At 41.6% G+C, this 16,778-nt stretch overlaps 1 protein-coding gene across 25 annotated transcripts in view; it reads right to left on the reverse strand.

The window, feature by feature from the left end:
• Positions 1 to 38: 38 nt before the first annotated feature.
• LOC107271692 overlaps positions 39 to 16,778 on the reverse strand; it is a 29,881-nt gene continuing 13,141 nt past the window's right edge. For 22 of the 25 annotated variants that reach the window (XM_025088954.1, XM_025088953.1, XM_025088952.1 and 19 more), the window contains 11 exons: positions 8,587 to 16,753; positions 8,394 to 8,511; positions 8,174 to 8,304; positions 7,944 to 8,087; positions 6,389 to 7,750; positions 5,896 to 6,311; positions 5,587 to 5,820; positions 4,403 to 5,359; positions 4,079 to 4,208; positions 3,334 to 3,967; positions 39 to 3,239 (listed from right to left, as the gene is read on the reverse strand). In XM_025088954.1, the coding sequence (XP_024944722.1) occupies positions 1,438 to 3,239; positions 3,334 to 3,967; positions 4,079 to 4,208; positions 4,403 to 5,359; positions 5,587 to 5,820; positions 5,896 to 6,311; positions 6,389 to 7,750; positions 7,944 to 8,087; positions 8,174 to 8,304; positions 8,394 to 8,511; positions 8,587 to 16,753 (14,095 nt within the window). In that variant the 3' untranslated portion in view covers positions 39 to 1,437. The remainder of the gene's footprint in view (positions 3,240 to 3,333; positions 3,968 to 4,078; positions 4,209 to 4,402; positions 5,360 to 5,586; positions 5,821 to 5,895; positions 6,312 to 6,388; positions 7,751 to 7,943; positions 8,088 to 8,173; positions 8,305 to 8,393; positions 8,512 to 8,586; positions 16,754 to 16,778) is intronic. The other 3 variants (XM_025088960.1, XM_025088959.1, XM_025088950.1) reach the window with 3 other exon arrangements.

A 16,778-nucleotide genomic window follows, 5' to 3' on the forward strand; every position in this document is an offset into this window, starting at 1 on the left:
TCAGATTCGTATTTTGTAGTCGCTAATTCAATACGGAGTACAATTATAAAAATCAAAAATATTTATTTAAAGTTTTATAATACAGCGTATATACAGTTTTCCAAGATCTACTATATGTTGAATTTTAAATTACAACAATAGGACACTCGTCAGTCTTGTCTTTTCATACCGAAACACTTCCGTCACTCAACCTCGCGCGCCACTTCACAAAACAATAACTTAAATAAAATATGAATATCGGGAAGTGCAGAAACGACAGATGGTATGATAATTCAGCCTCCAAAACGATTTTGAATTATACGATTACTGGCGCATCTTTCGACTTCCTAATAATTCTTCGGCCGAGCTCGGATGCTTTTCAGAAATATCTGCCTCATCTTGTTCGTAATATACTGTACATATCACATTCATCAAAATAGCAACAGCAGAATATCAGAGTCACACTTCACACGTATCGCACTTGCATACCTATTGATCTTTGCCGGACGAGAATCAATGGTTGGGAATTGTTCTCCGTTAAAATATGTAGTCGCAATTATAACCGAACGTGTTGATTTCAGTCGGTGCAAATAAATTACAATTCATCATTTCATGTTAGTCGATAATTAAAGACTGACTAACTTATTCGTGATTAACAACAAGTCGACCATGATAAATCAATTATGGTATAGACGTTGCTTGCAGAACGAGAAGCCTTCAAAATGTATTGCTACAGCTTATAACGAAATAATGTCGGATCTTTGTGACACGTCATCATTAGAATCGTGTCAGTTAAGAAATACATAACCAGTATAGTTTATGAAATATTTCTTGAAAATTCCACACATGTGCACATTTGTTCATTCCCATTAAATATTCTTTTGATTGAACTATCCGACTGGTTAGACTATCGGTTGTATTGAATTATAGATACTCAAGTGCTGTTCCATACTTTTTTCATTTTGAGAGAGCAAATGTCAAAAGAATTAATTTAATCGCAAAAGAGGTGCTATTTTAGAATGCGTATATAGACGTGTAAAGTGTAGCGATACACTAACAGGAGTGACAGCGTTATCCGGAAAGTGGAGGAGGGGTGAGGGAGGGGGCTTATGAGAATTATCAAGATAGAAAACCTAAGCTATCCCTATTTATAAATATGACGTGACTACCGAAAATTCGACATTTAAATCCGACCGACGTTTATCGAAAACGATAATGTTCTACTCTCGCGAGGACTGTCACTCGTGACAAGGGAATATATCGAGTTTAAAACTGAAATAATAAATGATAATCGAGTAAACAAAAAAAAATACTGCTGATCGTTTGAAGTTCACAGGATGAATAATCATCAACTTCTCATCATAAGAGATTAAGATTATCCTTCGACACGTCCATAACACTAGATCATATTTTCACATGTCCATCTCCTACTTGCACTTATTAAAAACTGCCAAATCTTTAGTCGCATTTAAGGTCCTTGATTACCACTTTGGGATTTATGTTTATCAATTGTGCAAGAGTGGTGCAGTTAACTTTCATTCGATGCCCACCGACCACCATATAAGTGCTCAGCTGGCTCATGTTAACTGGACTTGTGGAGGCGCCATAATATGAAAATTGCTTCAGCTTCGAAGAATCCATCGAAGCGCCAGTCGAATCGCTGCTGTCATCCTCTGTCTCAAGGGACGCTAATTCCGTGATGAATTTGAGTCCTGGTGGATATCTTGGCAATGGGTTCGTCGACTTCCTCGCTACCGATTTAATCGTGCACGGGATGGGATGCACCCGAACTGCAGGTTTTGCCGTAGATTTCTTGGCTACCGAATTGTTCTTGGTTGGAGAGGAGCGTTCCGTCTCTTCGGATAGTTTGTCTTCCTGCGATATTGCAGCGGTTTCACTGGTGCTCGTCTCTATAGACTCAGGGTCCTGTCGCAATACCTTCTCCATGAGCTCGTCAACAAGTTGCTCATAGTTGACCACGTTTTCAATTTTCAACTCCATTCCGACATGAGACACAGTACTGTGAGCAACTACGTTGCCAGTGGTACTGAATGTTTTGTTGCAGTGTTTGCATTTATATGAATGTACGTGCTTCGCGACATGTTTCTTCATGGCTCCCACAGAGACTGCAGTGAAGTTGCATCTAGGGCAGCTGTAGCCCTTGCGCAATTCCTCCATATCGTGTTTCTTGAAACGTAATGGAAGATGCGAGTGGAACATATTGTGATGATGTTTCATTTTGTTTTTAGAATCGCAGAATTCATTGCACCACTGACATACCCAACCCTCCGTCGCATGGTCAGAAACTTCACGGAATTTTATAGGCATATTGTCATGCTTACGACGTACATGAAGCATTATGTTGTTAATTGTTGATGTCTTAGGACAGTATGCACACTTGAAAATCTTCTGAGCTGGACGCACCGGAACATCCATCTGCTTGTACCTGAAGGGCAGCCCGGTCTTCCATTTGGATGTATCATTAGGCTTTGGATCTTTATGTACCATGTTCCAATGCATCTTCACAGTCTGCAAGGAGCTGCTACGTAATGTGCAGTAGAAGCAGCAGTACATGACTTTCTGCTGGACTCTCGTAGCTGTGATGATCTCCTCTTCTTCGATATCGTCACTGTAGTCTTCGATATTCGTCTTCTTAGGCTGGGATTGTAACTGACCTGAAGATGCAGAGGTTCCCGCTAACGGTATATCCTCTGTCTTGACAGGTAAATGCGGATGATTGATTTCTGAATGTTGCCAGACTTCCACTTTCGCGGATGCAGTAAACGTACAATATGCACACTTCAGGGTGTTCCTGGTTGCGTGAATTCGCATATGCGCTTTCAGCCCTGTGAAGTTGACCGCATTGAATCCGCATACTTTACAAACGTCTTGAGTATCAGAATGTTCTCGATCTTCTCCGCGTCTTTCAGATTCATCAACGCTGATTCGGCGCTTGCGCTTTTTCGCGGTTTTCTTCGGGAACACCAGCCCATACTCCTTCTCCCAAAACTCATTCGTCAGGTCAGGGCCACCTGCCGCAGGATTATGATTAATCTCTTCAGGTTGTCCAGGATGCCGAGAATGGATATGTTGGCGCATCATAAGCTCAGAATTTGTACTGCGGTCACAGTAAGGACACAGAAATCCTAACCTCTTCAAGTGCGTCACCTGCACGTGCAACTTGAAGCCCCTCATTTTGGTAAACTTCATGTTACAGTGCTTGCAACAGAAAGTTTTTTCTTCTTCGTTCTTAGACGGAGCTGAAGGAAACAAGAGAGTTTGAAATGGTTAAGAAAAGAACTTTTTGAAGCATGCTGTCTACAACAGTTATTAGAAAAGAAAAAAAAAACTTACTGGATGGCGCTGAGCTTTCCTGTCTCGATGATGACTTATCTTCAACGCTATCATCTAAGTTATCGTCCTTGATGTCTATCACAAGATCATCGTTATCTTTGCTGTCATCGTCGTAATTATAAATATTCATATCGAAATCCATCGTGTTATTACGCAAGCTGGTAATGGCCTGCGCCAAGTTCACTGTTTTGGAACCTTTTTCTGTTGATTTCTGTGTCGACTGAGCGGCACTCAAATTCTTTACACTTACAATCCCAAGACCCATTGAAGAATTTGGTCGCGACGACGTTCCTTCTGCATTATTCTCAACTCTGCCTGTTTTCGTATTAGTTATAACACTACTGACATTCTTTGATCCGTTTGAAGTTTTCGTACCACTTGAAATAATGTTCGCACTTGTTGTAACACTTGTGACATTAATAACCTTAGCAGAACTTGTAGTCACTGTTACACTTGTTGTAGTCATTGTGTCAGTAGTAATTGTAACACTCGTAATAGCGTTTGCGTTTGCGATACTTGGTATAATGGCAGTGCTCGCGGCACTGATCGATGTACTGGCAGTGCTTGAACTATTACGTTCCTTAACTGCCGCTTCTCGCATCATAGTACTTTGTCTGTTTAGCACCGTAGCAACCTACATAATTGCAAGTAACAACCAAAATTACAATAATTTATCATTACTTAGAAGTCTTACCAATAGATTGCTTCCTACTTGCTTGAATATTTAAAGGAAAGCTGTACTTACCCAGTCTTCGATAGAGTTGTCAGGAGTGAGCGGTTCATGAGCAGGTTGTTCGCCAGGATGATGTTTACTAAAGTGTCTGAATAATATTGACCGATTAACGGATAAAAATCCACATTCCTTGCAATGCCACCTGGAATAAAGGAAAGCTGATAAATTGCATGATACATGACACGAGCGATTAAAAGGAAAGGGGAAGAAATATTATTTTCATCGCGTTGTTATAGCAACGACACAAAATCGCATCTAGGATGAACTTATGATTTGTTCGAACAATCTTGAACAGTGAACGGGCATTAGTGACATTAATATATAATGAGTACATACCTGGCGTATTTCAGTTCTCTGAATAAATGATCCCTCATGTCATGTTTATATCTAGATTTGAACTGATTACACAAAGTACAGACAAACATATTCCCGAGAGGTTTTCCATATGGACCAAATTGCCCCATGTCTGAGTCACTAAGCTCACTGAACTCTTCGGAGACACTGGACTGCACCTTTGCATTATCTTTCGGTGAAACTTCAACGTGATTTACAAACTCGTCTGAAATCTGGCTTTTGACGGTATTTCGCGTCTTACTGATTCTCGCAGTATCTTCGGTGTCAGTTATCCTTTTTTCACAGGAAGCCGAGCGTGTCGGCTTATCCTCAGAAGGTTTAGAACCGTCGAGGGATGCCGATTTACCCGGTCTTATTTTTGCAGGTCTCGTCGAGATATCAACATCACTCTTCCGTTTCCCTGGTTTAGAGGAAGATTCGCTCGTCCAAGTGTCATTCTCGTCCTCAAGAAGTATTCCACGAATGTGTCTGACGCGCGGCATGTCTCTTCTCCATAGAGGCGTCGTGTCGAAAGGCTCGTCCTGACTACCTTGTTCGACGGTCCCCTCAGTAGATTTCCTGGGAACTCCTTTGATTCTTTGATATGTCATAGTACAGCATGTTTTCGGTTCACACGTATGCTTCACAGATGCATGTTGGCTGAAATTGACTTTAGCATTTGTCTTGTAAGGACAGAGATTACATTTAAACTGGGCTTTCTCATTGTGATTCCTTGCTACGTGAGTGTTCATTTGCGCCTTGTAAACACATTTAAAGTCGCATATATTACATTTCCAATTGTTGCCATCTGGGTCCGGAACATCCTGTGTCGTTTCTTCTTGGTTCAAGTGATAATTTTCATTGCTCTCCAACTCTCTTATAACCTTGACAAATGGTCTCTTCTCGGAATGCTTGTCAGTCAAGTGCCTCTCCACGACGTGCCTGTTTAATTGGGTTTTACTATCAGAAAACATAGGAATCGTTCCTACCGCGGTAATGACAATTGGTGAAACATTTGACAAGCACGTTGTATAATTATATTATAGACATTATAACCAGATTTAAAAATGCGTTCCATTACAAAAACAGTTAGTTTGATTGCCAAATGCTTCAATGCCATTAACTCATAAATTTATACGAATAATAAATGGATAATGATTGATATTAATTTTGCGAAATATGCCCACCTGTGATAGTGATGATGGTTGCAGTGAGAACATTTATAGAGTCTGGTATCATGCATTTTCAAGTGTATTCCCATTTTGTCAATGGCAATATTCTGTGACTCCTGTCCAGGAACAGGAGGAGGACAATGAGGGCATCGAAAATATGGCTCCTCAGAGTGTAGGGCCTTAAGATGATATCGTAACATTGCTTCATCGACAGTCAAATAATTACATTCCGCCACACCGCAGACATATCTGTAAATCATTAAAGACTATCGCAATAAAAGCATTGAAGTAAGATATAGCACCAATGTGAAAATAAAAATAGACCTTTTATGCTCAGGTACAAACTTCGGCATGCTCTCATCCTCATCAATCTTAGGTGCTTCTTTTGGCTTTCCTCCCATCCGTCCATTCTGATGCGAGCTACTAGCAAGATTGACCATCTTGTCAAACATCCTTTCCTTCTTATCCAAACAGGGAACAGGATTGACAGGACCGGATTCAGGTACAGTCTCGTCCTTGGCGTGAAGCTGCAGGTGTCGGATTATGTTCGTCCTGACCTTAGTAGTGTAGGGACAAACGGCACATTGCACCTCACGATTATAAATCGCCTGACGAGGAAGGAATTCTATGTCATCTGGACTGAAAGACACCTTCTCTATTTCCACACTTTTCTCGACTTCCTTCTCAGCTTGTTTGGTCGTCGCACGCTTCTTTCCATTACCTTTTGCTATATTAAGGCGCTGTTAACAATTTTAACTACAGGTTAATTCATGAAAAAATTGAAATTCACTCAACTCCGCATCTCCAGTTGACTTACGTTCAATACGGGTTGAATAACGAAGAGACCATCGACAGAAGGATTTTTTGGATCCGCTGGTACAACCTTACTATTACTATGCTTATGTTTTGCTTTCATATGTGCCATTGCCTGATAAGACATCGCATACCTCATTTTACAGAGTCCACAACCAAAGCGCTTCAAACCGTGAAGTTTCAAATGCTCCAGCAGAAAACCAATTTTAAGGAAATGCTTGTGACAATGTACGCAATTCAGATTTCGATTCTCAGGCGCTGAAGTGCATTCTTTTAAGTGTGTTCTCAGCAGCGCCGGATTCGCAGCTCCAAACTGACAATTTTCATAACCGCACTTGTATAGATCGCTACCGGTAAAACCAGTGTCTCTAATATCATCCAATGTTAGAGGCTCATTGTTCGACTTTTGCGGTGTACTTTGACTACTAATACTCATGTCATAGGAAGTGTTTGAGTTTTCAGCACTGCTGCACACAATCGGGGGATCCTCCAATTTTGGCTCCAACACATCCTTTCTTGGCCTACGTTCGTGTCTCTCTTCTCTACCAGTAGTAATTGTTCCTGAATTCGATTTACTGCTACAGGTGTTAACAATATCTTCCAAAATTTCTATGTCGCTATCTTCATTCTTACTCCGTTCCTTCGCATTCTGGGTACTGTCACGACGTTCCAAGCCTTTCAAAAATTCAGGATTGTCCAAAATATTAATATGAACAAACTCGTCATTGCAGTTCGTCCCTTCCGAAAATTCCAGAGGATCCACCGCATTTTCTAGGGCATTCTTCATGTCCTCGTCGACGTATTTCAGCAGCAATTCAGGTTCTTGGAGAATGTGCTGCGAATCTTCTTTGGTATTGTCGGCATTCTTATCGATTAAGCAGTAAACACTTGTATTTTTGGTTTTTAATACGGACAACGCATCCGAGACGGTATTAAAACTCAGTGTTTTTGCTATCTTCGACGATGGCTCTGATATTAACTTGGGATTTTTGTTTACAATTTCCGAATCACTTTTCCGAGATGCCTTGTCAATATCCTGTTCCTTCTCATTCTGTTGTCTCTCATCAGTTTGATTGCTGACGACATTCTTAGCACTCTCAATGCTATTCGCCAAGTTATTTGATATCTTTGATATGGTACTACTTTCGGCTTGATTTAATCCAATAGTACTACCCGCTATTTTTGGCGTTTCTAAGGAAGCAACACTTGTTACGTTATCCAATGGCAATGCGACAGTTTTCACAATTCCGCTCTGCGATGCTTGAAGAACCTCAGACTGCCCAGTGTTCTCTTTTATCAATTTTGAAAAGCTATAATTATCTTCCAAATTTATGGATATCAGATGATCGACTGTTCCCGTGAGCCACTGCAAAAATCAATATCTACAGGTTATCAGTGAACATTAATATTGTACCTAACTGAATCTACAAATCTTTGCCTTAGTAAAAAAATATTATATATGGGAAATGCCATGTTTTTTTTTTTTTTTTTTTTTTTTTTTTTTTTTTTTTTTTTTTTTTTTTTTTTTTTTTTTTTTTTTTTTTTTTTATATATCTTACCCGATCAGGAAAAGATCTTTCAAGAATAACAGGTATCCGGTTACAATGGAATTTACTAAGATGACTGTGCAGTTCTGCCGTGGTATCCGATCCACAGATACAGTACAAACACTGGTACTTATAAACGCCATGTATTTTGTAGTGCTGAAAAATAGAGATAAAATAATAACTTGTATTATATTCAGTGACGTTAGAAATCCATAGATTAAGAAAATATATATATAACATACGGAGAAAAGCTGTTCTGACTTCAGACTTGTTGCTGGACACAGATGACATTTAAATATAGACAGATTGGATCCATGGCTATTTTTTAAATGTGACTCAAAATTTTCAGGAATGTAGAAAGTCATACCGCATTCTAAAATCAATAAACCGTAATGTAAAATTCATGCATCTAATGCACGAATGTGCAGTATAGTACGAAAAAGAAGTAATTTGTTAAAGTACCATGTTGACAAACGAATGGAACTACATAGTCCCTTCGATCAATGTTATCCTTAGGTGGTTTTGATTTAACATTGTGACAATGTAGCACAGAAATAGGTTTATTTTTGTGACAGGAACTCTGCAATAGAATGAAGAGATGAGTTGTCAGAACATTCAATTAGACTGCAACCACGTAACATTTGATAATTCTTACCTGGTGAATTTCAACATAACTTTGAGCGGCAGCTCTGTAGAAACAGTAGCTGCATTGAAACTGGCAGAATGAGTGCTTTTCCAGTACATGTCGTTTAACGTGCGCCACGTTTTTTAAAATTTTATAACAGTAAGCACAATTTTGATAATCATAGGACGTTTTTCCGGGCTTTTTATCAGCAGAAATCTCGTGTTCTTGATAATGTCGACAAAATTGATCAACATGGTCCGTGGTGAAGCTGCATTCCTGGGACATACACTTGTACAAATGACGAAGTTTCGTTACATCCAGCATCGACTTATAAGCATCAGTGGATTTGAGTTTCAAGGCCACAGTTTGGTTCCCATTCTCTATATGCTTCAGGAGGCTCGGCGAGTGAATAACCTTAACAATTTTGCAATTGATTTTTGGCGAGGTCCCAGTAGTGGTGACAGTTACGGTCTTAGGGTTAGTCGCAGGTGCAGTAACAGTTTGACTCAACGGTACTGACAATCCCAACGTTGTAGGATCCAACTGAATAGCAATTTGTGGTGCCGGCGCGATAGGCTTGAACTTGCTAGATACCTGAGGTGGACTTATAGCTATGGCTGAGGTCGACGGTGAACTTTTCAGTGGTATAATTTTTACCGAGTCCCGTGAAATCGTGGTGACTGTTGAACTTGGTGCTTTTGATGGTGAATGGCAGAGAATAGCTGAACGAATATTTCGTTTGAGAATTAGTGGATTTGTTCTCTTTAGGAGTGACACCGACTTACATTTAACTGGCGATATTTCCATTGCTTTTCTTATGTCGCTCACAATTATCTCATTTCCATCATTATTGGCTGTTGGAGCAAGACTTACGACATTCTCGATTCTGAGGAATGAACACGTGTCATCCGTATTTGTTTGCAAAATGTCTCTTTTCAAGTTATCACTGGCTTTTGCATCCACTGTTGCAACTGCTGATAAAGAACCGTCTTTGTTGTCCATGGGAGTCATAGGTTGAGAGAGCGTGTCTCCGCTTAGACGCCTCAGTCGAATGAAATTCTTTAACTGGGACGTGTCATCAAGCATTCCGTCAGATATTTCTTGCAGCTCATTCTGTCTACCACGAAATCGTCTGATACTTGTCAAGGGTATAACATTTGGAGGATTGGGAATATCTTTCTTAGGAGAAGATCCCTCGGAATTCGATTCCTCGTCGTGGGCAGACTCCTCTTTCCCCGATTGATATGAATTACCACCTTTAAGTTGAGCTGCTAATCTATAAATAGTTGTCATCATAGGATCCTGGGAGGGGGTGCTGATATTCGAGGTTTCCTTGAGCAACGTGTTTACATCAGTTGACAGTTCATTGTCTGACTGGTCTGAGCTAGAATCCGAGTCATAAGGCAAAACAGAATCTCCCAATGTTTCATCGTCACTAGTATCGGATCCGCTCGAATTCCTTTGTGTATCATCATCACCTACTGTCAGTACCTGTGAAAACTTGTGTTCCGAGTTAGTGCCGCTGACAGTTGGCTCGACAGTATTTTCCCCAACATTATCAACCATATCGACTACAGATACGTTAGATTCTTTTTCTTTTTGACTGTAATCGGTCACGTCACTTAAACACGTATCTGTAGCAACGGATAATGACGTAGTACTCACAATTACTGGTGTTAATTCGTGTGGTATATTTACGGCAGAAGACTCGACTTGTTGATTGTCCGTTGACGTTGTCGCCATTTTATCCTTGAGCTTATCAATAATGGAAAGTCCTCTCTTAGAACCATCCTTATTTACCTTGATACCAATATTCTCGATGACTTCTTGCATTTTCTTTTGTCTTTCCAATTGAATCTCTACCTCCTTGTGCTCAAGTTCTGGTGGACACACAAAAGCGCTAAGATTTCCAGTAACGGTAGGTCCATCTATATCTCCTTGGCCATCACCGACCTTAGCTTCGTTTTCGTTTTCCTGTCCAGACGACCTCCCCTCACTTTGCTTCATGGTTCGGTCTAATTCCGGCCCGTCGTTAGATGTAATTTCAAAGTTTTCACTAGCGGCGTGCATACCAGTTTCTACCGACTTCGCAGCCGCAGCACTACTAGGAGTTTCGGCGTTCGAATTCTGCGCACTGACTTCCGTTTTCTCCGGTACTTGCATCTCCTTTGGCTCAATGTAATCCTTGCTCGAGTCTTTCAAGCTGTCTAGGAGCTCCGTTCCTTCGGCATTATTTGCGCCCTCTGTTAGATCTTTGGACATATTTATTTTGATAAACTTTGTCTCAGGCTCAGCGCTATGCCAGTCCTGCATGTGCTTTTCTATGTTACTTTTTTTCAACTGCACGAAGTTGCACCGTAAGCATATGTAGCCGTAAATACTGTTCTCATCTGGAATGCTGTCCTCTATGATAGCTACTGCTACCGTCTGGGACAATTTGCGACAGACCTTGTAATAATGCGTTCTCATAGATGATTTGGCGACCGCTTGATAAGGGCAGCTCACGCAACGGAATCTGTACTCCCCAGTGTGGGTTGTGCAATGTTCGTAGAAGGTCTCCATCGCGATATTGCTAGCTCCGTCGGTAGAAAAATGACAAAATCTACAATAAAATCTGCATCGTTCCCTGTTTATGAATCCAACATTATTTTCTTCAAAATTCCTTTCTTGTGCTTCTTCAATTGCAAGTTTTGCCTCTGACTCGATTAATCTAGAAATTAGTGCTCCAGCACTTGAATGATTCAGTTTATAATGGTGAACTATGTTCTTGCCGGAAAAGAAACAAAGTAGACACTTGTATCTATCTTGGCCAGACCAAGTGTAATTAATGAGATCCTCCGTTTTAACGTTACTTAAATCTTCTTTCTTAACAGGATTCAAAACAACCTGTTCTTTAGTGTCCGCTTCTTCATCGTCCATTACAACATTTTCTTCTTCGGCTACGGCCGCTGTAGCACCACCTTGTGCCATCGCCGTCTCTTCTTCGGATTTAAATTCCTTAATAACTACTTTGAAATTTGTATCTAGCTTGATGGCTGTCATTTGAGATTGTGATTCGGTTGTATTCGTGGATTCACAGTGTTCGTTGCTTGCTGAAGTCTCCTTTGGAGCACGATTATCTTTTTCAGTGCCTGTTCTTTGGAGGACAGTATCGGCCGCTGCTTTGGCTTGAGTACCTGATGGAACAGAAGTAATGGCCTCCGATGTTTCGATGTCTTTAGGTTGGTCCGTTGACATACCCGTACTTCCTGATTCTGTACTTTCTGGAACTGGTGAAGATACATTCTGTGTTTTCTTTTTTCTTTTCTTGAGAATTCCCATTTGCCAATTTAACTTCTTCTTCTTCTTCCTCGGAACGGCCTTCTTAGACGCTTCCCGAATAGATAAACTGTCGTCAGGTTCCTCATCAGCTTCCAGGTCACTCTCTTTATCCGCAGCAGATGAAACTTTCTCTACAGCTGACTTAGGACGGACCAATCCTACCAAAATATTACTCAATAGTTCCTCGTTGGTATCCGATAATAAATTAACCTTACTTTTTTGTGTCTTCTTACCAGTAGTAGTACTGCTGGGTAATGAAATATCCGAAACAACACTCCCCTCGTCCGTACATGAAGCAGCGTCGTCAGCCTTGTCCGGAGCAACTTGCATAGTATTTTTCTTCCTTACGTACTTTCTACGTTTACTGACAACCGACTGTGGCCGTTTTTTCGGATCATTCTCTCCTTCAGGGATTTCGGAGTGATCTTGCGGCTCAGGATGTAGGGAAATATCTACGGCAGCTACTAATTCTGACACATCAATACCAAAACTTTCATCCGAGGAACTGTCAAACATCATTTTTGATGAATCAAACTTACTTAAGTCAGCCTTCTCCAGTAAAACTCGAGGCTCCTTCAGGATATCCTTACGAAGGACTCGTTTACTCCTTCGTAGAGAGTCATCTCCTTCAGTCTGCATTGCATTCTCAGGAGTTTGCAAGTTCTGCTCACTAGAAGGTACTTGATCATTTTGTGATGGCTCCATTGTTTCTGATCCGTAAAGATTTTCTGTTCGGTGTGCCAATGGTTGATCCTCTTCACTCCCAGAACTTCGTACAAATTCCTTTGATCTAGTTTTATTAGCACGTTTAACCATTCTTTTAGGTCCCCTGAGCTTTAATGTTTTAGATCCTTCGCTGTCAGATGATTTTGCATTTTTAACCTCCTTGTCGGAGAGGCCAACTGGTGACAATTTCTTCGACTCTATAGTAAGGCCAGGAAGATTTTCAACAGCAGCATTCAAATTTGACTGGCCTTCTTTAATTAATCTACACATTCGATGACCCGTAGCAGTTACAACACCCTCACTTATAAACATTTCCCTTATATCTTCCTGCAACATCTCCAAAGAATTTCGTCGCTTTGATTTCACTTTCGCTGGCAGTTTAGCAGAGTTCTCTTTATCCTCAACTTCTTTAGAGTCCTTGTTATCAGTACCCTTGCTACCATCTTCTTCAACATCTTGTTTCTTAGCATCCTTAGTTTTTCTCCTTCCAGCTTTCCGTCGTTTCGTTACAGAATCGGTATCACCCTGATTCTTCGACTCCGTCAGTTTAGTTGCTTCATCAAAGACTTCAGACTTCTCTGAGCTTAGTTTACCAACGGTATTATCTTCCTCCTTCGCGGTATCCCTGACACTAGAATTCTCTTTTATCAATTTGTCATCGCCATCAGTTTTCTCTGGTGTAATCAACATTCCAAGTCTATCAGCCAAGGATTCTTCCTCTGAACTGTCTGAAACTATAACTCGCCTCTTCTTCTTCTGTTGAGACTTCTTCACTTCAACTTCCTCCTTATCTGAACTACTGCTGTCCGAATCAGATTCAATAATTTTCTTTATCCTCCTCAACTTCTTTGTTTGTAAAACTTCACCAATTTTGTGCAACAGCTTCGCTTGCTCCAAAAGCTTCTTACCTTCGCCAGACTCTAACGATTTTCTTATGAGAGCTTCGATCCACTCCTGCGTTACGTCCTCCTTCAATTTCGATCCCCCAGATTCCTTCGATAACTCGCCAGAAATCTTACCATCGCAATCCAGAACCGACTGATCTTTCGATTCCCTTTCGCCCTTCGTAGACTTAGCAGATATATCGAAAATCTCCTTTCCTGAATTTGTATTGGCATCAAGTGAGAGACTTTCTTTATCTCCTTTTTTATTCTTTTCATACGAGGAACTTTCTTCACCGGTAAATTTCATGGTACCGTCATTTTCACCGTTTTGTCTCGGAGATACGATGTTGCGATCAGTTCCAGTATTTTCATCGATTATATCATCCCACTGTTCGGGCTCATCTTCAATATCATCTTTACCCTCGTTGAGTATGGATACCGGTGGTGGATCTGGACGTTTGATCTTTGGAATCTTAAACTTCTGTAATCCAGATCCTGGCCCTGCCTTAGCCTTAGTATCTATCACCCCATAGAGACTCTCCAACGGTGACGACATCTTGTCTTTAGATGTTTTATCGTTCGTAGCAGTTTGCCTGGAGTCCATCTCGGTATCCTTTTTGTTCTTCGCCTCTGAAAATTTCTGAGTTTTAGTCTTGTCTTTAACTGTTTTTGGCAAGAGTTTACTACTGTCTTTGGATTCTGAATTACGTCTCCTGGGATCTCGATCGTTGGTATTTGTTTCCTTAGGTTTCATAGTCGAGGACTGAATGTCCTTTGCTAAACGAGGATCTCTTACGGTACTAGAGTTGTTAGCATCTCTAGGTGGAACAGCACTTTGAAGCGGATGTTCCTGACGAATACGAGGATCTCTTTCGGAGACGCGATTGCCATCCCTATTAAATCGATTAGGGTTCTCCCACTCTGGACGAGAATCGCGATTAAATCCACCTCGACCTTCGCCTCGAGCTCTGCTGTCATTGTAATAACGTTCTCTCCCTCTACCACGTCTAGACCAATTTTGATCTCTGTTCCAGGAACAAGGTGTACTAGAACGTGCGTACGGATTAGGTGTGCTTGGTCTAGGTCCATCTGAGCCTGTGTTGGGCCTATTACGAGGTTGCTCGTTGTCCCGTCTAAACATAGGTTCATTTGGTCTGTTATTGGGCTGAGCCTCCCACCCTGGTCTAACGTGTGAACCAAATTCATTGGGTATCTCATAATTCGTCATTTCATAATTAGACATCTCATAATTTTGCTGCATTTCATAGTTCGCATCATATGGTGGTCTATTCTCTCCTTGGTAACCCCTAAACTGATTACCTACCGAAAAGTTTGTTGGGGACATCAAGGGTTGTATTAATGGTACGTTACTATTAGGCACATCGTTACCACTGAATCCTGAGTTCATTTCTTGCGTTCGCTGAGTCGGACTGATCATTGGTCTAATCGTTTGAACATGATTAGGAGGAAACTGAGGCCTAAGTTGTGAATCATTCATAGGATGAGGTTCCATGGGCATAGGATTCGCAACTCCTGGCATCTGCCACATATCCGGATGAACATTGGGAGGACGTTGATACGGATTTGGTATATGTGGTTGAGAAGGATTGATATTGCCACTAAAGTTACCACCAGGACCCCATTGAGGTCCACAGAAATCGTTTCTGGCCGGTGATTGGTGATCGGGTGGCCTATTAGCTATATTGCCAATTTGTCTATTGAAATAATCTGGGTTGTCTCTACTTGATGAAGGCTCATTAGAAATTGATGACTGACAACGTCTTTGGTACAGTGGATTCCTTTCTTCGGACTTTGACGGAATTTCAGTATGACCCTGCAGATTAGTCTGAGCCATATTTGTTAATTCGTCCTCCATTAACCGAGACAGCACACTGGATTGCCTTGGGTGCCTCTCATAATTGTCAGCATATCGTGGCTCGTGTTCTCGTTCTCTACAATTTGGAGACGGTGGCCGATTTCGAGGATCAGCTGCCTTATCCGTACTGACTATCGTTGACGGAGCGGTACCTTGCGAAATACGCTGACTCGTAGTTACTGCTTCCTGTTCTCCAGCTTTTGGATTGTCGAGTTTTCCACTTAAAGGCGGAGTTATGCTCCTGTTAGGTAAATACTTTTTGCTAGTGAGCTTAACAATATGCTTGTCTACTTCCTCCCAACGTCTCTCACTTTCCCTGTCAATGTCTTCCTGTGACAACAGAAACCTTCTAGGAACTCTCGTTTCTTTGTTATTGATGTTCACATTCTGCTGTTGCTGCTGATGCTTCGTCGTCTCTTTCTTCGTCGTGTCTTTCTGCATCTTACTTACTTCTTCGCCCAATCTTTCCCAGACGCTACCTTTGCGTGGCTCATCTTTCTCCTTTCGATTGTCTGCTTTCTCATCATTCTTTGGTACATCTTCCTCGTTCAAGAGTTCCGCCAAATCCTCAATGGAAAGCGGTGGCTCCGTGAGGACCGGCGGAGGTGAAACTAATAGCGAAGTGGTCGCAACTGGCTTGGGGCTAATCTTAGCTGTGGTGACGGCGGCGGTGACGGCGACGGCGTCTTTCGGTCTCGGCGATGTATTTTTCTTATTAAATAAGTCCGGATCAGGAGACCTTAGCCTGGCGTCCTGTAGATTTGGCGGGGACTCGAGCCTCATTTCATTACCCAAATCTAAACTCAAACCCGCAAGTCTGTTCTTTTCTAAAACAGAGGAAAGCCTCCGCGACCCACCAAGAGATGGCACTGGCACGGTTGGTATATGGCGACCAGGAATTGTCGTAAGAGGCCTACACTCAGAACCAACTTTCTGCGGCAAGCTGTTTCCTACTAATTTAGCTGCCGTAACAACATCCTGTGAAGTTACTGGATTCGACTGCCAGGAGGGTCCTCTGGAAATTTTTAAGTTCTTCTCCGATTCCTCTAGCATGTCCCACTCGGAAAAATTGCTCTCGGACCGGCCGCTGCTCGAGCTTACATTCGAATGAAGTTGTTGATCCAGTGTAGTTTCTTCTTTTCGCTCTGTGGGAATGATTATTGGGGCTTTGGTTGAGACTGTCTCACATTGATCAGGACTTGCTGGCTTGCTGTCCAACTTGTTTGTAGAAAACTCCTCCTTACGCTCCGTAGGAATGATAATTGGGGCCGCCCGTAACGTTGGATTGGGACTCGCCGGTGGACTTGGGCTGGCTGGAGTCTCGTCCATGGCTTCTTTTGTTGACCACTCGGTTTCCTGTTGCTTCTTCATACAGACGTCGTCCGAAGAGCTGAAAATTTCATGATCTACATTTT

The sequence above is a fragment of the Cephus cinctus genome, unplaced genomic scaffold (assembly GCF_000341935.2).
Source record: "Cephus cinctus unplaced genomic scaffold, Ccin1 Ccin1_scaffold1034, whole genome shotgun sequence".
Classification (NCBI taxonomy): Eukaryota; Metazoa; Arthropoda; class Insecta; order Hymenoptera; family Cephidae; genus Cephus; species Cephus cinctus.